The sequence below is a fragment of the Pteronotus mesoamericanus genome, unplaced genomic scaffold, assembly GCF_021234165.1.
Source record: "Pteronotus mesoamericanus isolate MK-2021 breed Mesoamerican mustached bat unplaced genomic scaffold, CSHL_Meso_final contig_33, whole genome shotgun sequence".
NCBI lineage: Eukaryota > Metazoa > Chordata > Mammalia > Chiroptera > Mormoopidae > Pteronotus > Pteronotus mesoamericanus.
The window spans coordinates 842,645-866,048 of record NW_026555135.1 but is presented as its reverse complement, the minus strand read 5'-3'; the positions used below and the strand labels follow the sequence as shown (position 1 = coordinate 866,048).

Below are 23,404 nucleotides of genomic sequence, written 5' to 3'. Positions count from 1 at the left end.
CCGCAAGCTCCCGAGCGCAGAGGCTCTGCGGACAATTGCTCTCCGGGCGCGCGGGTCCCACCGCGGAACTGTGGACTGCGTGGCCCTGGGGCTTGTACCCTCTCCGGCTTCCGAGGGCGCCAACGCACACCTGTCTGCCCAGTGCTGAGGTCCCAGTGCTCCTACACCCCACGCAGGAGTAGTGCGCCTGTCCGTGTGTGCGTTCGTGTCTGTGCGCACGTGTCTCCCTCACAGATTTGCTACTGCTCCCAGTGCCTGTCCGTCTCGCGGCGACCTTTAAAGTTCACCTTCTTTTCCTGGAAGAGAAGCAAGCCCAGGGCTCCTTGTAAATTGTCAGCGGCCCCTTCCGCCCTATTCCACCCTCCACACCACCCTTCACTGAGCTCTGCCTCGGGGCTCTGGCCTGGCTCCAGGACTTTCTAAGTGGTGCAGGGAGGGGATGTGATCAGACAGGAGAGGGGCTCTGAGAGGTGACCCCGGCGAGATAGTGAAAAGAGTGACAAGGGGGCAAGAGGAGGGAGCGAAGGCTGGGAGCTGGCTACCTGGCGGGGATCGTAATAGCGGACCAGCTGGAGACATGAGATCGGAGAGATGAGGGAGGTGAGAGCTTGCGGGGGATCTGGTTGGGGTCCCAAGATAGGACGAACTGAGAGGTGCTGTCCACGGTGGCAGGGTGGTAGGCGGGGCTGATGCTGCAGGGGGCGGGCGGGGGCGGGCAGTGGGCGGTCCGGGGCGGGGCCCGGGCGCACAGTCGTGCGGACCCGGCGAAGCTGTCGCGGACGCGCTGACCGAGCGCAGCGGCCGGGCCGGCGGGCGGGCGGGCGGCTGCGAGCATGGTCCTGGTGCTGCACCACATCCTCATCGCTGTTGTCCAATTCCTCAGGCGGGGCCAGCAGGTCTTCCTCAAGCCGGACGAGCCGCCGCCGCCGCCATGCGCCGACAGGCTGCAGGTAGGGGGGCCCTCCGCCCTGGGCACGAGGAGAAGCGGGTGTCGGGCAGCGCCCGGCCGGGTCCTCCGCGGGGCGTGCAGTCGCCGACTCCGTGGCCAGCCCTGTCCCTGAGCCCTCTGCAGGGTGGAGACCCTTCCCGTACTTCTGAATCTCACTCCTGTGCTCACTGCACCCCACCCCCGGAGCCCTTGAAGCCCCAGCTCACAGTGCAAACCTCGCCCCAGACTCTGATCCCCTTTCCGAGCCTCATTCCACCCCAGCGACTGAACTTACAATACCCAGTGGGACCCAAGTCCAGACTGAGAGCTCTGTTCAAGTCTGGAACCCCCTGCCCAAACCCCTAAACCGCCACTATTGTGTATCAGACTCCAGGCACACGCAGAACACCGGAGCGCCCAACTCTCACTCAGGACCCCACCTCAGAACTGGGGCCTCACCCCAAGCCCCTGAATCTCTACTCCACAGCCTCATCTGTGCCGCCACCCAGATTCCCACTCAAACATTTGGGGTTCATTCCTCATCTGGGACGCTACCCCAGGGTCCAAAGGCCTCTTTCCATCATGGTTTCTCTCCCCTCTGAAGGAACCCCCCCCCTACTACCTCGTTCCTGTTTTTCCTCCCTCCATCCCCACCCCATAGGAGTTCCCTCAGTCTTTTCTGGCTTGTCTCACTCACTCTCTCCTCTTGTTTCTTTCTGGGTGTGGTGGTCACACTTTATTCTCTGGTTTTTCCTTGGCTTTTCTGAGTCTTTCTGGGTGTCTTCTCTCTCCGCTTGTCTGTTTTTCTCTTGTTTGGTCTCTTTTGCCCATGTGCCCACCTACCTTGGTTTGTCTGTGACCCACCCTCACCCAATTTCTCTAGGTCCCTCTCTTTGTTCTAGGGTCTCTCCCTGTGGGTGCCCGTTTCCCTTATACTTGTCTCTGCTTTGGGGTGAGGAGGGGACAGACTCAAGAGTGCTGGGCTAGTGTCCCCAGAACCTCTCCCCCTCTCATGTTGCCAAGCATGACTTGTGGGCACTGGTGGAAGCGACTAAACATGGAATGCGTAGGTCTTGGGCGGTGCCCAAGGCTGGCGGGGGTGGTGTGGTGGGGCACTGGGGTCCATAACTTATAAATGCCCCCATTGCTGCTCTCCTTGTCTTGACTGGGGGCAACTGGGGGCTGTGGGATGGGGAGAGGAGGAAGAGACTGCAATCTGGTGTCAGTCACCTGTGGTGGGAGGTGTCCACGGCTGGGTGAGTCTGGGTTGTGTATTTGTGCAGGACAGGCTGAGCTGCATATGCTGAATGTAGCTTGTGTGTGATCATGCGCGTTGTGTCACGTAGGGTTGTGTGTCATCGTGAGTGGGACTATTTGGGGGGATTCTCGGGGGCTTATGGTGACTGTGAGGGCTGTGAGTATATGGTGTTGCATGTCATGTGTTGCTAGGGAGGCTGTGTTGGGGGTATGGACTGGCAGCTGTATATATGACTATTGTGCGTGTAGGGAACTTCTGTGTATGTGGTTGTGTGTCTGTCATTGTGGGGTGGAGTTGTATGGGCAGTTTGCGTGGGGGATCGCGTGTGTGGTTGTGTGTTATGTGTTGTATGTAGCCAGGAAGAGCCATGTAGTGGCCTGGGGAAAGATTTCATTGATGTCTCAGCAGAGGGAATGGGGGTGGGGGGAGCTCTGTGTGCCTGAGTATGTTCGCAGGCTAGGTGACTGGCTTAGAGTCACTATGTATGTACAGCCTGGGCTTGCTTGAGAAATAGATTAGGACCTGAGCGTTGGTGTTTGAGGGTCATGTGTCTGTGTGGTGGCTGTTTGAGCAACTCTGAGTGGGAAAGAGTGCGGTATCTAGGGCTGAGAGGTTCAAGGTAAGGAGCTTGTTGGCTGTGTGTGTGCATGTCCTTGCGCCCCCAAGTGCACATGGTGGGAGGCAGTGTGCAGGCAGGCTTGTCTATGCTGAGGGGTTGTGTGTGTGGCCACAAACATGACATTTTGGTGTGGCATTAGGTGTGCACATTATCTATGCAGCGTGTATCTCTGTCTGGGTGGTGTGTGTGTTGAATTTAATTGGATGTGTGTCTGCGGTTACGGAGGTGAGTGTGGGGTGTGTGAGGTGCATGATGGGAGGTTGAGTGTGACTGTGGTGTAAAGAGTGGGTGTGTGAGCTCTGTGACTTTTCAGTGTGATATGTGGATTATGTGATCTTTTCTCCCCGTGAGCTGGTTATGTGTGTGGTGACGAGGAAGATGAGGGGTGTGAGGGGTGTTGCGGGCTCTGAAATGTGCTGCAGGGGGTAAGGGAGTGTGTGCGTATGGTGTGTGGGGTGAGGAACGAGGTATATAATGTTTGTGGTGTGCAGAATCCAGCAGGTGTCCCATAAATGTTTGTGGAGTGACATGTGTGGGCAGGGAGGGCTTGGCCGCCATCCTGTCCTTGCTTCCTTCATGATTAGGTCCCCAGAGATATCCAGTGACGTCCTCCCATGGCCCCCTCAGGCCAGGCTGTGTCTACCCTTTGCCCTTCATCCTCCTTGCTTTGACCAAGGCCTTTGTCTTGAGTTTCCGGCTGAGCAGGCGCTGGACAGGCAGGCGGCGGGCGATGTCGCAGTCGGGGAACCTTTGTTCTTTTCCTCTTAGCCTGCCGCAGGCTTTGGGCTGGGATTTGGAAGGGGGTGGGGGGAGGACGCACGTGTTGCAGGGCCACTGTGTTTACTACTGCCTCACAGCGCTCCTCCGCAGGCACAGGCAGTGAGGGACGCCCCGCTGACACCGCCTTGGTGCGGGAGCCCCTCGGGCTAGGCTTGCAGCTGGGTGAGTTTGCCAACCACGAGGTCTTAGTCCCCTGGGTGGCCCTGTGCCCTTTCTGGTTCCCATCATCTCCAGGTGCTGAGCAGCCGATGCCCCCTTCTGCACACTGGCCTGTCCCCTTTCCTTCCCTGCGTGCCCCTCAGGGACGGTCCCTGGGCTGGTAGACCACCAGGGAGACCTTAGTTTATTTCCACTTTTGTTGATCCCACATCTGATGATGGGATCGTCCCTGTCCTCACAGAGACCCTTATCTGAAAAAGAAGGCCTGCTCCTATTTTTGGGGACCCTCTAGTCTGATGGGGGAGTTCCAATCAGTAGGAAGATCCAGGTCATACCCTCCAGAGAAAACTATGAGGAAACATTATTGGGCAGCCTACCAACAGATACTGGAGAGCCCGAAGGGCCAGGACTCCTACGGTTGGAAGGCACTGCCAGTGATAGTCAGGGGAAGGGGCCGGGGGCCAATGCCTCAGCATCACTTTCCAGAAGTTTTCCAAAGTGAGTGGGCTTGAGCTGGGCTTTGAACGGGGTGTTGGGTGAACAGAGAAACAGGGTCTGGGGTTGAGGAAGATTCTGGCCCAACTGGGAAAAAGGATTTTGAAGCAGCTGATCCTTTCCCTGCAATACTGTATGGCTTTGGTTGGCCATCCCTGGGCCTCACATCCAAGCTTTTTGCCCATTTCATTGTCTTTGGCCAGAATAATCATCATCGTGATCTTTTAGGCAGCTCTTTCCAAATTTAACAGAGTAACTCATTCAGTTGTCTAAAAGCATTTATTGAGCACCTGCTACGTACCAGGCAGGCACAGTTTAAGTGCTAGTCATAGCAGTGACCAATAGCTAGGCGTGGGCTCCCACCTTCTGTGTGTGAGGAACCCTGTCCCCCTGGCCCAGCCACACTGTCAGCTCCCAGGCCCCGGGCAGGTGGCCCTCCCTTCTCTGTGTCCCCCAGCCTGATGTGTACCTGGTTCTGTGAGGCTCCCTCCGCAGATGCTGGGTGGGGACTGCCCATCCCATGTGTCCTGAGCTGGGCTTTCCACAGCTTAGATGCTCCCATCAGTCATCAGACGTCACAAGCCCCTCTAGGGTTGGTAGGCCAGCTGCCGTCTAGGGAAACTGAGGTGCAGAGCGGAGAGCAGGGGACTTCAGGCAGCTTCCTCTCTAGATACTCCTTTTACTAGCGCTACCAGAGACCAAGAGAAGTCAGGTGCCTTGTCCAGGTTTCACAGCAAGGTGGCAGGGCTGGCCCCAGAACACAGGTCTCCTGGCCACTAGGCTGGGCTCTGGCCCTAGCACCACGCTGCTCCCTGGCTGGCCTCCGTACTGCCTGTGGCGGGCAAATGATTATTAATGACCCCTCTGGCTAGGAGACAGGAAATGTTTCCCAGCCACAGCTGGGGACCTGCTCCCTGCCAGCCCCGGCCATCCATACCCGCCCTGGCCATGGTGTTGGCATTGATGTTATCTCCATTCTGCCTTGGCCTTCTTAGCTCCTCCTGCTCATCCGCCTCCATCTCTCTTTTTTCTCAGGGGTAAAGGGCAAAAAGGGACAGAACTTTCTCTTCCATATCTCTGTCTCTCTCTGCTTTCTTTAACCTGATTCATCTTCATTTCTTTCCCTGCCCCCACATAGTCCAATGTAGCTCTTCCTCCAGGAAGCCTTCTCCAGATGCAGTGCCAGCCCTTCCAGTGGCCGTACCCTGGGCCCTGGCCACTGAATCTCCCTCATTGCAGACTCCCGAGTCTTTGTGGTGGTTTGCTCTGACGTCCCTAGGACTGCGCTGGGGTTTTCCTGTGGCCTGTCCTCCATTTCTGCCACAGAACTGACACATGGGGAGGATCCTCCCAGCTGCTTCCTCCAGGAAGCCCCAGCCCAGCCTAGGGACTTTCTCTTTCCCTGAGCACCCCAGCCCTGCCTGTGCCTGCCACACAGTGTATACTGCCAGCCCTTCATAAGGGGACATTAAGTGAGCTCCTACTATGTGCCCAGACAAGAGGGTAGGTAGAGATGAGTGTGGAGTGGGCCTTAAAGTCCTGTCATACATTGTCCCAAGTCTAAGTAATAATGCATTTGTCCTGTAGGAGGTAGACAGACCCAGGTACCAGGCTGACAGTGAACAAGCGGTGGGATGGGGAGGGGACACAGACAGGTCCCCTGGGTAGATTGTGCGGTGAGGGCAATGCTGGAGAGAAACTGGGGGCCATGATGGGACAGAACCAGGGACTCTAAATTTCAGCCCAGAGGGAGAGGGAGGGGCAAGTTGGGAATTTTCCAGGAGGAAACATTTCTGAACTGAGCCAGGAAGAGCCAGGAGAAAGTTCTGGATGGGGAGAAGGAGAGAATGGCAAATGCGAAGGCTTGCTGGTGACAGACAGAGAAAGGAAAGTGTGGTTCCACAGCTCTGTGAAGCTGTACCCGGACTGCCAGGGTGGCTGAGTCAGTGGGATTGGGGGCGGGGGTGGTGGAGCATCAGGAGAGGAGGAAGCTGGCGAGGCTGGCAGGGGCCAAACTGCGCAGGGCTCATGAGCCATGTGAAAGAATTTGGACTTACTCCTGAGGGAACCAGGCACTGGGCAAAGGGTTGGAAGCCAAGCAGGATGTCTCGACCTGGGTGTTAGGGAGGCCCCTGGGCCATGGTGGGGAGCGCCCAGAAGGAGTGAGGGGGAGGCCGGGCTGCCCGTGTGGTGACTGGTGCAGCGTGGTCCAGACAAGGGGTGATGAGGCTGAGACGAGAAAATGTCAAGGATGGTGGGGGGCGGGGAGGGGTAGAAGAGGGAGCTGGTCAGCTGTAGAGGCGAAGGGAGAGAGAGAATGCTGTCCCCGGTGACTGGGTGAGGGAGGACAGAGATCGAGGGCAGAGGCCTGGGCCTGGGTCAGGGCCCTCCAAGGACCAGCAGGTCCAGGAGAGCCTCCCACGGCAGGAGCTTGGAGGCTAAATGGAGACTGGGAGACCTGAACCATGCTCCACCTGTTATGTTGCAGGGGCGTTTGACCTTTTGGCGTCTCTGGGCCACACTGGAAGAAGAAAGGTTGTCTTGGGCCACACATTAAATACATTGTGACACCTAATCACCAAAAAAATCTCATAATGTTTTAAGTAAATGTATGATTTTGTGTTGGGCCGCATTCATGGCCATCCCGAGCTGCATGTGGCCCGTGGGCTGCACGTGGGACACCCCTGCCGAGCATGGGGACTTGGATCTGCCCTGGGCAAAGAGGGTTCAGGATTCAAAAATTAAAACAATCTGTGAAATGTAATATTTAAGAAAAATTCAAATCCAAAAATGTATGCATACATCCCCAAATGAGTTAAAATGTAAATTTATGAAAATGCTGAACATATGTGATGGTTCTAAAATCACTTGTGAGCCTCAACTGCTCCCCCCACTTTGGATAGAGCTCCCTAGAAGCTCTGCCTCTGGTGTAGCTGGACGCTGGGGGCTCCAGGACCTTCTGGTTTTATGTTCAGAGCACCTCCTCCAGGAAGCCTGCCCTCTGGCTGGTGACTTTTCCTGTCCTCCACCCTGAGGGGGTTGGCCCCTCACACTTCCCCCATCTATGGTTGCCTCTCTTTGGGGAGCTTAGTACAGAGCTAGAGGTGGAAGAAGGGCAAAGGTGTTGCAGGAGCCGAGGGTAACTTTCAGACGAGTTGTGCAGTTTCCAGAACACCACAATGTTAAGGTTCCATCTTGCAGTCTCTCAGTTGGGCCCTGCTTGGCTTCCACTCTGATAATCTTGCACAAGGCCGTTTTCTGGGCTGCATTTTCTCATCTGTAACAGGAGGAAGTTGGGCTCAGTATCTCCAGGGAGTTTATGAGCTCTATGGATGGATGACAGAATCGAGCATCGTCAGTCTGTGGAGTTCTAGCCATCCACGACTCTCAGCTCCCAGCCAGGGCTGTGTGGAGGCGTGGTTGTGCGGAGCCGACATTCTGTGACTTTAAGATGCCGAAGATGCAGACATTCTAGGATTCTAGGATTTGATGATTCAATGATTCTAAATGGGGCTGCTGGGAAGGGCTGCAACCACCTGCCTTGTTAATGTCGATGTTTAGCTATTAAAACAGAACAAGAAGCAAAGGAGGCAGATAGCTTGAGGTGGCAAGTGGCCTCGCACCCCCAGGGAGGGCTGAGCTTGCGTTAGGAGGAATATGAGACCCTCCTAACCTGGGTCACACATTCTTTCTCCTGGCACAACAGAATTGGTGTGTGTGCAGAGTTATGAGGTCTGCTCCTCCCTAAGCTTTCAGGGTAAGAGGTTGTTCCCTTCATCCCCCTGGCTCTACCCCTCAACCATTTCAGACTATGGCAGAGAGAGGAGTGCCCTTGCCTCCCAGCCTCTAAAGTCAGAAATGTCAACAGTGGAGGAAGGAGAGGCCTGCTCACCCGCCTCCCTGGCAGCCTGGCCTGAGGAGGAAAACAGGACATGAAGACTTCCTGGACGCAGACACGGAAACACACAGACCTCTGCCTGTGAGAGCCCTAAGTACAAGGGCCTCTGACTGAAGCAGAGGCCAAGGCAGCCAGAGGGGCAGCATGGGCACTGGCCAGTGACCCCTCAGCACCCCTTGAGGGCAGACCGAGGTGAGAGAAACCTTCTCGTGCCCTGGGCGAGGCTATGAGAAGGATTTGAGGAAGGGGGCGTCCCAGGCCAGGATGCCTGGAGAGCTGGTGACCAATGGTACGTCCCTGTGGTGTGGGCCTGCCTGGCACAAGGCCAGCCCATCTGCCCAGCGGCTAGCTGCCTTTTGAGTTGTGCACGTGACTCAGTGCCCACACCAGAGTTAGGAGGGAACATCCAGGCTGGAGAGAAGGACCTCAGCCCTGCAGACGGCCCGCCCCGGCTGGGTTCCTCAGAAGCCCAGTGCCACCGCCTGGTTTGCAGATCAGGTGATGGAGGTCAGGAGCGAGGCACGCAGCACAGCAGGACCTGAAACCTGGCTTCCTGATTCCCAGTCGTGGGTGCTGCGGCCTTTCCTCTGAAACACTTGAAGAGCAAGAGAGGAGGGAGGACGCAGGTTAGGGGGACAGAGCCCTTGCCTGTCACCTCTCCGTCTTTCTCCTCCCACAGGCCAGAAGGCAGATGGGGTGGTGACAGCTGCTGCCTGTCACCCACAAGGCTCCATTGTCTACCACCTCCTGTCTTGGCCCTGAGGTTAGGGACCCCCGCAGGGAGCCCCTGCCCAGCTGCCCAGCCCATAGTGGGCCTCCCTGGGGTTCTCTCTTCCCTCAGCCACTCTCCCCTTCCTGTTCTCCCATTCCTCACTCTCATCTCTGCTTCCCTAGGCTCTTGCCCCATCCTTGTATAGTCTCTGTCTCTGGCTGACCTGTGTGTGCCAATCTCTCTCAAAAGATAGTTAGACTTGGAAGGGCCCTAGGAGATCAAGTCCAGTGTTTTAATCTTCACATGGGGAAGGGAGCTCAGAGAGCGGAAATCCTCAGAGGGGAAGTTGCACAGCTGGTTGGGGTAGGGCCTGCGTCTCGGAAGCACACTGCCCTTGGCGTCAGGCGTCTCGGGTTTGAGGGCTGTGTTATGACCAACCTGACAGACTTCTTTCCTCAACCCTCAGCAGTTCTTCCTTCCTCTTCTTGGCCCAGATTACTCTCTTCTCTGTCACTGTGCCTGCTGCCTGGCTGACCCCTACCTTGGGCAGACATAGCCTGGGACCCACCAGAGCTCAGGACTCCAAGACTGGGATATGTACACATGCACACATGGACATATGCAAGTACATACATGAGTACATACAAGTCCCAGAGGAAGATCTATATCTCCTAGTGAGGAGGCTGCCCTGGAACCTAGTGTTCTCTTCCTTTGAGGTACCGCACACCTCCTCCAGGAAGTCCCCCAGGACCTCTCTGCAGACTGTCTTCATTCCAGGGGTGTCCAACCTACTGCCTATAGGCCGCATGTGGCCCAAGATGGCTATGAATGAGGCCCAAAACAAGATCATAAATTTACTTAAAACATTGTGAGATTCTTTTGTTTTTGTCAGTGTTTGTGTATTTAATGTGTGACCCGAGATAACTTTTCCTCTTCCAGTGTGGCCCAGAGATGCCAAAAAGTTGGACACCCCTGCTAGACCCTTTGTGACAACTGAGCCCTGTGAGCCTAGGTTCCATCTCAGTGACCCCAAGGGCACGGCTGAGTCTCCCCTAGTCCTGGAGCCCTTCCTTCAGTGTTCCCTCCTTCTGTCTCCGGGAGGGGCTCAGCTTCCTGTGGCTGGGTGGGGAGAGCCCTGAGGTCCCCAGAGGACAGTGGGACAATGGGGAGGCGGTGACAGATGAGATATTGCGTCTTCCCCAAAGCAGGGTCCACCCTCCCCTGACCTCCTGGCTGGTGCCTGGGGCCCAGTCCTGACCTGTGGGCCCCTTGGGACTAGGGTCTGACCCCACTCCGGAGGTCCAAGAATCAGAACCCCTGGCCCCCCCAGCAGCAGGTCTCTAACTACAGGCGGTGGAGCCAGGTCCCAGGGTGGTGCAGGTACCTGGGCTTCCGAGAGGGGTGAGCCGGCCCACTCTTACTGCGGGAGTAGGCGGGAGCGGGGACTGTGGGGGCTGCGAAAGCCTAGCTGAGGCTCCTCGCATCCGGTCTACCTGCCCTACGCTTGAAGCTGGACGCGGAAAACCAGAGGGTGAGGGGCAGTTGGAGAATCAAGTGAAACTTGCAGCCCCCTTTCAGGGAACGGGAGGGGGCTGTCCCAGGCAGCGTAGAGGCTGCATGGAACAGAAGGCACAGGCTTGTGGACAAAGTGGATGGGCCCCGGGGTCAGGCACTTATCTCCGCCCTCGTCATTTCCTTTGCCGGACACGGCTGGGTTAGCAGGGTCATCGCACAGAGGGAAGGAACAGGTCAGAGCCAGTGCACACCAGGCCCTACAGTGGACTCAGGCAATGGGTGACCTTGTCACGTCCTGGCCTCGAGTTAGTCCTCCATAGAGGCCCAGCCACGTGGCCACAGTCACCCTGGGAGACGGGCACATCTAGACCATTGCCCTGCACACAGACCTCCGTCATCCTTGGGCTGTGCTTAGGCCCAGTTGCAGGCGTGGTTGAACAGGGAGACCCCCACAGGACACAGGGACACGTGGGATAACCAGACACCCTGCCACAGCCACACCACAAGCACGCACACACCAGCTGCAGCTACTGCCACCCCTGTGACCCAAGGAGAGCCATGGATTCCAGCAGTCATGGGCAAGCATCCAGGGCCTGGGTGCGAAGAGGGGGGCACCAGGCAGGGAACCCAGAGCTCCCCATAGCAGACTGTGCCCTACCCCCAGCTTGCTGAGTGCCTGAGGCTGTTTATTTCCTAGCAGGGATGGGTGTCTCATCCTCTCTCCCCCTCCCTGTCCCTACCACACGCTTCCGAGGCTGCCAAATCAAATCAGCCCTTGCGCCCGCGCCAGGCTGGCATGGCGGCCAGCAGCTGACGGGAACGAAGCCAGGCTCAGAATATCCCAATGCCTGTGTCTGTCCCACGCCTGGGTATGCTTGTCAGGTGGGGGTGGGGAGGGGCAGCCGGCCCCTGGGCAGTGCTTCCCAGAGACTGGGACTTCTGCGTGCCACTTGGCTGGTGGAGCCCTGGAGATCAAGCGAGCGGTCCTTAGTGTGTCCATCAGCGTTCAAGGAGCTGTGGAAGGGGTGCTGATGGGACACAGTTTGGGGGGTCCATTCGGAGCCTAGACAATTGGGTGCCAGGCTGGGGTTGCAGGCTCACTTACGATTGCATACATTTAGGATTTACGGCAACCCTAGCTGGGAGTCCAGCCCAGTGACATGTGAGTGGATACTACAAATCCCCTTTTATACATGGGGAAACTGAGGCTTAGAGAGGGCTAGGGAAGTTCCCTGGAGAGAAGCAGAAGTGGAGGGGGCCTCGGAAAGGGTAAAAATGTGGTAGATTCTACTACTGAGGGGCCCCTGGCTAAAGGAAAGAGCGGGGCCTTGTTCTCAGAGTTGAGAGGCAGAGAATACGCCAGAGCTAGGGGTGCCCAGGGAAGCAGGGAGCAGGAAAGGGTATGAGAAGAGAGCAGGGTGCAATCGAGCTGGGCTCCCTGGACGAGGCTGCCTGTGGACAAGAAGCCTGGCGTCTGCTGGGGCGTGGGTTGGGGAGCAGGCTGGGGAGAAGGACTGGCAGGCCTGAGCCCCTGGCCTTTTTGTCTCTGCAGCCGACCAGGACCTCCTTGCACAGGAGCCAGTGCCCCCAGGAAGTAGAGACGCCCGACTGGAGGTGAGAGCTCAGCAGAGGGCGGAACGGGTGGGCTTGGGGGGCACAGGCTGGGGGTCAGTCTGAGCATTGCCCCCGCCCCTGGGAGAACTGGAGGCTGGAGCCGAATCCAAGCCCCACCCCCTTCAGTGCAGGGTCACCCTGCACCAAGACCACCCACCCCGCCCTATTCTTGCCTGAGATTTCCTCCCACTGAGGATTGGCCCAGGGCACCTGGGAGTCATTTGGGACTCCTCCCTCATCCTCCCCACCCTCATCCAACAATTTCCCATGGCTTCTCTGCCTCAGTATTTTGTGAATGTGTCTCCTTTTCTCCATTCCCGCTGCCTGCCTCAGTCTGGGGCTCACCATCTTACCCCGGGACAGCTCACTGCTGTCTGCTTTCAGCTGCCCCCAACCTCCATATTGCTGCCAGAAGGATCTTCCTAACACACAAACCTGAGCTTGTCACGTTTCTGCTCAAAAATTCACTATATTCCCCATCCCCTCGCTTCCTCTGCAGCCTCCGCCAGGCCACAGGCCCCCTTTTACTCATTTCTGCCTCCCCAGAACCACTCTTGCTGGCCTCTTCCTGCCTCAGCTACCCAAATCCTTCTGGGCTCAGCTCTAGCCTCCCCTCCTCCAGGAAGCCCTCCCTGCCTCGCACTCCCTCTCTGAGCTCTCCTGCCCAGGCAGTCAGACGCTTGGGCATTCTGCTGTCTGTGCCATTAGTGCCCTGTTTTCTCTCCTATGCGACTCTGTGCAGCTTCCTCTCTGAACTGTGAGCTTCTTGAGCCCGGGGACTATGCTTTTTTGTTGTTGTTGTTGTTGTTCATTTCTGAGTCTCTATGAGTGCATTTCCTTTGAAATGAGGGCTGCCTTCCCCAGCCCCTGACCATGCGTCTGGGCGCCTCTTAGGAATCTTCAGTGCCCAGAAGGGCCTTGAGTGGCAGAATTGGGCGGGCTGGGGTGGTGAAGATAGGCATGGAGGAGGGGTATGTAAAAAGGACCGAGCAGCAAGACCAGCACGAGGCCACGCTTGTGCCCAGGCCAGGCGAGAGGAAGGGGAGAAGAAGGGGAGAGGGAGGGGAGGCTGCTGCTGTACCGGCCCCTCCTCTGTGCCAGTAGCTTCAGGCCCACTTCCCTGTTTAATCCTCACAACCTACCTATGAGCAGTGTCTGGTATTCTTTCAGCTTTGGGAAAAACTGAGACCTGCTGGGGTCACACAGTGAGTGAGTCCAGGCAGAACTGAGAGCGGAGCCCAGATGTGTCTCAGGCCCAACTCCCACTCATTCTCTCCCAGCCTTCAGTGGGGCGGGGAAGGAAGATGCCCGCACAGGGCCTGAAGCCCGCGGGCGGGGAAGGTGGTCAGCGCGGGCTCACTGCTGCGATGTGGGGCCAAGCCCTGAGAACATCCCAGCCCCCAGCTGGGAAGTCATTATTAATTTATTTATGGCCCTGACGTTCCCTGTGGGGCGGGGCTTCTCCCAGAGCTGGGACAGATGGCGTTCCTGCGAACCAGCAGTGTCTCAGCAGCCACTGCCACTCGCCAGGAAAGACTGTATTTGTCATCCTCCCAGGAAGCCATGAAGGAAGAGGGCTTTGGAGAAGCTGAGACGCTCCTGGACAATGGGAGCTGGGCCCTGAGAGAGGAGCCACACCCAGGCTCCTTGTTTATGCGTCTCTGCACGGCCCCCTTTGCCCAGGCCCTTGGCCCTGCTCCATGCAAGTTTAAATTCTGCCCCTCCTTCCCAGCCCTGCCAAACCTCACCTTTGCCATGGGGCCTCCCTGGGCCATCCCCACTTGATCCCTTTGTCTCTATTCTCCGTCCACCTTGCCTTTGTCGGGGTCCTGCCAGCCCATCCTCTTTAGACCAAGGATCTTAGTCTACAAGGCCTTCAGCTCTCAGCTCTGTCCTGCCCGTGCCCAACCGCATACCCGCCCAGAAGATGGCAGCTGTCTGTCTGGCCTCTTGGCAGAGCCTGCTCTATTCCTGGGTTCAGTTTGTAGTCCATCCTGAGTGCCAGACTTATGCTCAGTCCTGCTGGGAGAGATAGATCGCCACCCGTGGGGACTCCCCAACACACGAAGGACATACTGGAGAGGGTAGGAGCTCTAGGGTGTTGCTCAGACTACAGGGACAGCTGCAGGCAAAGAGGGAAGAGGGATGGGGAGATGATGAGGAGCTCTCCTGTCAGGGTGGAGGCTGGAGAGACAAGACAGCCTCATCAAGTGGATGGACCATGGGGTCGAATGGGCATGAGTTCAAGTCCCAGTTTTACCACATCCTAAGTGTGAGACCTTGGGCCAGCATCTTAACCAGCCTGATCATCAGTTTCCCTCACGTCACAGGGAAAAGAAGCTCCATCATTATTCGACATAATCACTTATTAGACTTAATCACCGAAGAGCTGCTGGGAGAAGTCACAAAGACAGCACGTGGGAAGTTCCCGGCCCACCGCAGGTCCTTGGAGGGAGCCAGCACCCCCCCCACCCCGCTGCTTCCCTCAAGGGGGAGCTCCTCGGGGCCAGGACTAGGCTGTGACCTGTGAGCTGGGGTTCACAAAGGTTCTGTGGCCACCGCATATTCTCTTAGCACTGGCGGCATGACAGCCAGGAGAGCACGGCTGCCAGGACCCGCCCCCACCTAGCAGTCGTCCGTTCAGCACACCCACGGGGCGCGGGGGGCGGGCGGGGGGCTCCCTGGCCCCTGTGCCTGCCGGCCAGCCCGGGGACGGGGCTCTTCCGATTCAGCCTGGAATCCTCCTTTGGGGCCACGGTCATTGCTCCTCTGGGTGTCAGGGCTGAGGCAGCCCATGGAGCAAACTGAGCACACTGGGTCCATGTCCTCTCAGTGTCGGCTCTCAGGGCCTGGACCGGAGCTCTGGCTGGGGGAGAGGCAGACACAGACAAGGGCGCAAGCATCTGCACTAAGCACCCGAATGCTCTGCCCCGTGCTGGTTCCTCCATGGCTGCCCATGGGATGAGTAAAGACCACACCCCTTGGCGTGGCACTACCAGCCTGCCTGCTGGGCCCTGCCATGTTCATCCCGAAGCCCAGGACATGGCAGTGCTCACTCCCCAGGACACCGACTCTCCTTGGTCTCCCTGCATTTGCTTGAACCAACCCTTCTCTCTGGAGTTCCTACTCCCCCGACCCCCCAAACTACTCCCTTTTCAAGCCCCAGAGTAGATGCCACCGCCTCTGTGAAGTCCTCTCAGATTGCTCTCTCCACCTTAGGTCAAGTCAGTCTCTTTTTCTTTCCTGGGCGCTCACAGCCCCGAAGCTTCCCTGAGCTTAGAGTCAGGTAACTTGTTACCCTATGTGGTTATATGTCCTTTCCCATGAAGTTATAAACCCTGAGTGGTATGAACCAAGGCTGTCTCCTTCGTCTCTCCTGGGCCTATGTGGGGCCTGGCGTAAGCCTGGTATGTAGTAGATGCTCAATAGATGTTTATTGATTGAATGAGAATGACTGTGAGGGGGGTCGAGTAGCTCACAGATGGAGGTGATTGGATTTGTGGCAGCCTTGGAGACTCCCCAGCAGAGGAAACCTTGGAACTTTGAAGGATGGGGAGTGTCAAAGCCGCTGACTGATGAGGCCAGAGATTAGCTGGACCATCAGACTGGTCCATGTGGTGAGCTTCTGAGAAGACACCCGAGGGCAACAAGGACCAGTGCAGGGCTGGGAGCAGCAGAGAGGGGAGCCTGGTGAAAGGACCCAGCTCTACAAGGGGCTGTGGGAGGCTGGCCCGGTGTTGAGAGCCCAGCTCCAAACACCTCTCCGCCCTGCATCCTGGGCCAAAGACCATTGGGTCTCGGAGTCTGGGCTGAGGCTGAGGTCACTGATGGTGAATAAGTGGATCCAGCATGGTGAGAGAGTGGCAGGTAGAGCCAAGAGCCTGGGTGATGTTGTAAGGTAGGCTTGCTGTGGGGGTGGAGAAAAGCTTTGCAGGTGAAAGGAGCAGACTGCGCTAGGGCCTGCGGGCCACATGCTGCCAGGTCTCTCTGGGAGAGGGGCCAACGTGTCAATGGAGCCCAGGTGACTAGGCAGGGAGCACTGGGATGAGCCCGCAAGGGCTGCTGGAGGGCAGGGCTTTTCGGGTCCGTATTTAAAAGTCTTGAGTGGGTGCTTCAAATGGGCAGATGTGCCAGCCTCCTCCTGGATTCTGCACATCAGGAGCAAGTGGCTTCAGTGATGCCCCATGGCCCCAAGGGAGCGGCTGTCAACAACTCAGCATAGCATCTGGCATCCACAGGGGCCCTGACGCCCTGCCATCTGTCTGTGCGCACCTGTTGGGCTGCACAGGCCTGGAGTGTGCGGGGACTTGGGGACAGGGAGGCAGTCTCAGCTGCCACTTGAGCCTGTCTCTCTGTCTGGCTGTCCATCCATCTGTTCACATCCCCAACTAACTGAGGACAGGACAGAGATGGGCAGACACAGGCCCTGTCATCAGAGAAGGCTAGTCTGAACAGTAGGCATCAACACCAGAGACAACACCCAGAGAAGCCACTGGCTGAAACTAGGCAAGGCTAGCGGGCAGGCCAAGGCCCAGGGAGGTCCGGCCTGTTGCGGGTTTGGAATGGAGGCTCAGAGAGACCTGGGGACTGGCTGAGAGGTACACAGCCAGTCCGAGGCAGTGCTGGGCCAGCTGCTTTGGGTACAGGATGAGATTCCTCTGGCTGGCCCCTCCCCCACCCTCCTGCCTGGCCCTTGGCTGTAAACACAGAGAGAACAAGTTCCGTTTCTCGGGAAATATTTATCTCAGGCCGTGTGGGGAGCGTGTGCTGGCCTCTGCTTGTCCTTCCTGCGGGATGACCTGGGGCAGGAGGTGAGGGGGCTTGGCAGCTGTTGGGGGCAATGTGTGGGACCCAAAGGCAGGGCGGGAAGGGCGTGCCCCGAGGCTCCTGCTTGGAGCCAGAATCTGAATGCTGGTGTGGAGGAGAGGAGAGAAGCTGGTTTCTCTCCAAATCCTGCAACATAAACTTCTCCTTTCTCAGGTGCCTGTCTTCAGCCTTGTCAGCCCTGTTCTTCCCAGGTCCTGCATCCAAGCCTTTGCTGCTGCCTGGTGCCCCTAGCTGGGGTGCCTTTTCTTCTTCCTCTCATTTCCAGCTCTCAGCTGCCTTCCTCTGGGAAGCCTTCCCTGACTCTCTAACCCCCTAACCCTTTGTTCTTCCCCGTCCACTGTCTGTCCCCCTCCTCTGGTTCGCAGCAGCTTCAGACCGAGCCCCTAGACCAGCTAAGCTCTGGTCCCAGGCTATTTAGACAAGTGTAGTCAGCTTTTCCCAGGCTGCCCATGATGCCCCTCCTGGGAAGCGCAGGTCTAGGCACTCTGAGAGTGTGGCAGGGCCCAGAGCCCCTTCAGCGGGGCCAAGACAAGCTGGGAACACGGGAGCACAGGCTGAGACTGGGCGAGGTTGACTGAATGGGGGAAAATCCCACGGGTCCAGCCAGAATGAGGGACAGAGGGGCCCAGGGTTCCTGCTGGTCACCTCTTGGGCTTTGGGCTGGGTATCCTAGGCCAGGCCGGGCCTGACGGGAGCCCTGACAACAGGAAATCCTTGGGAACATGCAGTGGCTGAGGACTTTGAGCACAACAACAGGAAACAACCTTGACATGGGGCAGCAGCTCTGGCGACTGCCTTGTAGGATTGGGGAGAAGGGAGCTTGTGGGACCCAGCATGATGTCGAGGTGACACTAAGACACTGATTGTGGGGCAGTGGGTGTTCTTCTGAGTGTGTGACACTGAGCTTGTGACATACGATATCAATTATGTGACCTCAATCATGGGATACCGAGGGGAGAGGAGTGAGTCATTGTGTGTGACACTGGTGTGGCACCGAGCGATACCAAGTGTGTGACACCACTTGACAAAGACTGTGTGAGACAGTGGGTGTGCCGCCAACTGTATAACACTGTGATACTGTGTGACTCTGATTTTGTGATGCTGAGTGATACCAAGTGTGTGACACTGTCGGTGTGACATCATGAGGATCATGATGTAAACACAGACGAATGGCACTGTGCAATCACAGGTGTGGTGCTGAGTTTGTGATTCAAGTGCCTGACATCGAACTGTGAGGCCGAACGTGTCACTCAAGCACATAGTGAGGCTGAGTGTGCAACCGAGAGTGCGACAGGGAGTGACATCAAAGGTGTGTGATGCCGTGTGACCCTGAGCCAGACATTGAATGTGCGATGCTGTGTGTGATGGTTGTGACAATGTGAAATGTGGGCACTTGGCCCTGTGTATGATGCTGTCATGGGAAGACTCCGATGGGTTCGGGCAGGGAAGCGACACTCTTCAATTTATGATGTTGAGGGACTGCTCTGGCGGCAGAAGGCTTGTGATGGACGAGCTGGGAGGGCTGAGAGGAGGCGAGCAGACAAGCTGGAGGCTACTGCATCCCGAGCAGTGGTACCCGGGCTAAGGGAATGGCAGAGACTTGGAGAAAAATTCATGAGCTTTGGAGATATTTGAAGGTAGAAATGACAGGGCTTGCTGATAAGCAAGAGGATGAGCCAGAGGGAAAATGGAAGACGGCTCCCAGGTTTCTCACTGGAAGAACCAAGGGATGGATGGGGGAGATGTTACCGAGATGGGTGAAGACTGGGGGAAGGTCAGAGTTAGTGGGATGGGAGAGAGCAAGGAGGCAGAAGCGAAGAGACTCATTTGGACATAAGTCAAACACTCAGGCGAAGATGTCCAGGAGGCCGCGGAGGCCAGGCTGGGGTATATTTGGGAGATGGCAGGCATCGCTGGCTTATTGAACAATGGGTCTGAATGGGGTGACCAGGGAGAGGTTAGGACGGAGCCCAATCCCCGAGCCCCGCGTACTCAGTCATCTAGACCGGGAGTGTGTAAAGGAGCAGCAAAGAGACAGAGGAGGAGCCGCCATGGAGGCGGAGGAGCCCAGGAGTGAGGTAGGGGAGAGATTTGAGGGAAGAGGGAGATGACTGCACAGTGAGGTGAGGTTGACCAGGCAGTTGTGCTGGACTGGGCCCTGTGCACAGGTCTGTCTGACAAGGCTTGTGTCAGGGTCTTGGCCAGGTGGCTTGGTTGGACGAAGCATCATCCAGTGCACCAAAACGTTGTGGGTTCCGTGCCCTGTTGGGGCGTGTGCAAGAGGCAACTGATCGATATTTCTTTCTCACATCAGTATCTCTCCCTTCCTCTTGCTCTAAAATCAATAAGCATATCCTTGGGTAAGGATTAAAAAAAAGGTGGGGTCAGTAGCCAGATGGCCTGGGCAGACAGTGGGAGGGGGGTAGAGACAGAGCATAGTCAGGCGTTCGAGGCATTGAATGTGAGGGGTGCAGAGAAGGGGCAGGCGCACTGGAAAGCGGTGTGAGGTCAAAGGACAGTAACATTTCTTTAGTATGGAATATGGAATATTTTAAACACAATAATACAAAGGATAACATAATAAACTTGCCATATGCCCATCACCCAAATCTAACAGTTCCCAAGATATGAATACATTTAGTTCCTTCCTCCTTGTTTTCATTTTTCTTTCCTAAAGTACTTTATTTAAAAATTTTAAATCCTGACAGGTGTAGCTCAATTAATTAGACACCATCCTGCAAACTGAAGAGTCGCTGGTTTGATTCCTGGTCAGGACACATGCTTGGGTTGTGGGTTCGATCCCCGGTCAGGTGCATGCTAGAGGCAACTGATCAATGTTTCTCATGCACATTGATATTTCTCTCCCTCTCTTTCTCCATAAGAGTTATATTTTTCTGATATTAAAAGTTACTTAACAGAGACTTGTTTCCATTAATTTGAAAATGTTTTTTAAAATTGTAGTAAAATATACATAACATAAAATTTACCATCTTAACCATTTTTAAGTGAGTACTTCAGTAATGTTAAGTAAGTTCACATTGATGTGCATCCAATCTCCAGAACATTTTGACTTTGCAAAAAAAAGTTACACCCATTAAATAGCTCCCCTCCCCTCAGATGCTGGCAACCACCACTTTACTTTCTGTCTATGAATTTGACTACTCTAGGCTCCTAATATATGTAGAATCATTTGTCCTATTGTGATTGGCTTATTTCACTTTCCATAATGTCTTCAAGGTTCATCCATGTTGTCACCTGTGCCAGAATTTCCTTCCTTTCTGAGGCTTTATAATATTTTATTGTATGAGTATGTGTATATGTATGTATGTGTATATATGTATGAATGTGTATGTGTATACACACACACACACATACACACCACATGTTTATTCATTCATCCATTGATAAACACTTGGTTTGCTTCTACCTTTGACTATTGTATATAATGCTGCTATGAACATGGATGTACAAATATCTCTTCAAGATTATGCTTTCAATTCTTTTACTATATACCCAGAAGTGGAATTGCTGGATCATATGGTAATTTTATTTTAAGTTTTTGAAGAATACCATACTGCTTCCCACAGTAGCTATACCATTTTATATTTCCATCAATAGCATACCAAAAGCATTCCAATTTCTCCACATCCTTGTCAACACCTGCTATTTTGTGTGTGTGTGTGTGTGTGTGTGTGTGTGTGTTTGTGTGTGTGTTTTGATAGTAGTCATCCTAATGGGTGTGAGATGGTATCTCATCGTGGCTTTGATTTGCATTTCCCTAACGATTAGTGATGTGAGGCATCTTTTTCACGTGTTTTGTTTTGTTTTGTTTCCATTTGTATATCTTCTTTGGAGAAATGTCTATTCAAGTCCTTTGCCCATTTTTAAATCAGTTTGTTTTATGGTTGAGTTGTAGGACTTTTACAAATATATTATATATACGATTTGCAAATATTTTCTTTCATTGTGTAGGTTGCTGTGCTGAAGTATTTTAAAGTAAATCCCAGACATTATGTCATTTCACCAAAGGTGGATTTTACTAAGGTCAGAAGGTCCCGAATGGCACTGAAATGGGACAGTCCAGCACGGGGCCAGCGTGGACCTGTGTGGGTGATGCTGTGTGAGGGCAACACTGTGGACACGGGGAACAGGGTGTATGGCACTGAGGATGGGCACTCTGCGTGTGGGTGATAGTGGCGGTCCCATCGTGTGTGGCCCTGTGACGCCAGTGATGTGCAATGCTGTGGACACCGTGAAATGGCTGTGTATCACTGAGTACGTAGGACATGCCATGCGAAGCTGACGGCGATCGCGTCTCTGTGTGTTGTCCTGGGGAGATGAGTGGGACATTGTATGGGAGTGACGGGGGTCATGGGTGTGCTGTAGGTGACGAGGGGGGTGTGTGACCCATGCTTGGTTAGCCCCAGCCTCGGCTGCTGACCCGCATGGCGTGGACGAGGAGGAACGCCTGACAGGGGCCGCAGTGTGTCCGGGCTGGAGCGGGCCTCCCTCTGAACCGGCCGGGAAGCCTCCTGGAGGCAGGGCGGGAGCACGCCAGGGGGACGCCGGGGGGACCGGGCAAGAGCAGGGGCTGTGGTGTCAGACAGCCCTGTCTGGCTCTCTCATTTAGCAAATCATTTTATCTTTGAGCCTCAATTCCCTCAAGTAGTAAATGGGACTGTTGGGAGGATTACATGAAAGAGTGCTTTTAAATGAACAATATCTGGCACTAAGCAAATGCTCACTGGTCTCCTGGGGAGCACCGGTTCCTCACATCCCTCGGCCCAGGCACTGGGGTGATAGGGACGCTAGTGAGTGTGCAGAGAGGGTGTGCTGAATGCGTGGTGTTGTCTTCCCTCGTGTCCACGCCCCTTCGCCTCCTGCTCGGCGTTGTCAGCCCACCCCCACCTGCTCCCACACCCTCCCCTCCCAGGCTCCTGCCTTCTTCACCCGTTGTCAGCCTCCAGCCCAGGCCCCTGCAGCCTCATTCAATTAGACTGATGCAATTTACTTAAGAAAAAAATCTCATAATTTGGTTAATCACACCAGTAGGGGATCTGGCCTGGGTCGGGAGAATGGGGGTGGATGCCAACAGCTGAGGGCACAGGTCTGGACGTGCCTGTCTCTCGGGACCCCCCACCCACTCCCTTGGGCTCCATTTTGGAGCCATCAGAGCCCAAAGCTTGAATATCCCCAACTCCAGCTATAGAAGAGAGGTCCTGAGACAGAAGTGTGGACTGGCCAGCTAGCCAGGTTCCTTGTGCCCCGGGAGGGTCCCTGGTCTTCTCTATGTGTCAGTCGCCCTGTCCGACCATGGGAGCTGGGCTGGGGAGGAGGGGGTCTCTGAGCCTCGCCAGCTTGCCGGGCTTTGCATCCCAGGTCTTCTCAGTCCCCCTCGTGACTTCAGGACGGCCTTCTCCTGAGGTCTGGGGAGGCAGGGTGGATGATGCGCGGAGGGGACAGAGCCCCAGGGGAAGTTCAGAGGGCGGGTGTCCTCAGGGCCTCATCTGGAGCATGGCCACCCCAGCCCCAGTGTCAGAGGCCCTTTAGTCCCAGGCTGCGCACCTGGAGTGGGCGCAGGAAGAAAGGGGGCTGTTATTTCTTAGTCCCCTGCACAGCGGCTGCTTCTAGCCTCATAGGCTGTACCTCGCCCAGGACTCGCACAGACGTGGGGCGGCACTGACCCCCAGCCCATTTACCCCACCGCTGGCCCTTGCCCCTCGGCGCTGCATTTGCCTGGGGGTTGAGGTCAACTCTTTCTAACTTGCGCAGAGGTGGCCGGGTGCCCTGCTGGGAGCCAGCTTAGGCAGGGCTTGTATGGTCCCAGTTCAGCCTTCTCAGCAGTGCTGCAAGAAGGCACCAGGAAGGTTAAAAGACTTGTCCGATGCCACGCAGTTGACATGTGGCAATGTAGGGATGTGAGCCCAGGTCTGGCTGAGGTGATGGGGGTCCGCGGGGGAGGAGAGCCAGATGGCGACATTCGGCCATACACTCGTTCGCTCATTTGGAGTCAAAACCAGGCACGGGCGCACTCACAGTCCCTCAGCAGCCACACACTGACTGCACACACCAAGGCTCACACAGACATGGACACCGGCCATGACAGCCGCTGCCCGTGCAGATGGCTCAGGCACCGACGTGGACAGAGGGGTGCTCACGCATCTACGCTCTCACACACATTCTTCTGCAGAATCACAGACACACGTGCTTTCACGCAGGCATTCTCCTAGCGACCCGAGAGACATCATCTGCTGTGGTCGCATGATGACACCTAGGGACCTGATTTATGGACGACTGATGGGCACGGCACGCATGTGCTTAAGTCACCAGAAAAGTAGGAGCTCCCATGAAGTGAGAGAAAAGGTCAGTTGTGATAAGTGTGTCAGTTTTGATGAGCACACCCAGAATTTTGCAGTCAAAAGAAGGCATGCAAAAGGGATTTTAATTTTCAGTTCCAAGACAAAATTAATATAGGGTCTGTGGTTGGGGCAGGGGGGCGGTGGGCATCATCATCTTTTCAGGCCATCTTTAGAGCTTCTAAAGGATCTCCACAGATTCACAGGCACAACAATCCATGCAATCTCCTGGGCTCACATGTT

General features: G+C 55.7%; 1 protein-coding gene across 2 annotated transcripts in view; it reads left to right on the top strand.

Moving 5' to 3' along the window:
• Nucleotides 1-781: 781 nt before the first annotated feature.
• Nucleotides 782-23,404, top strand: part of PDE2A (phosphodiesterase 2A) — a 61,868-nt gene continuing 39,245 nt past the window's right edge. Inside the window, exons 1-2 of one of the 2 annotated variants that reach the window (XM_054576230.1) lie at nucleotides 891-950; nucleotides 11,917-11,978. In XM_054576230.1, the coding sequence (XP_054432205.1) occupies nucleotides 932-950; nucleotides 11,917-11,978 (81 nt within the window). In that variant the 5' untranslated portion in view covers nucleotides 891-931. Of the gene's footprint in view, nucleotides 951-11,916; nucleotides 11,979-23,404 lie in introns of both variants that reach the window. The other variant, XM_054576229.1, reaches the window with a different exon arrangement.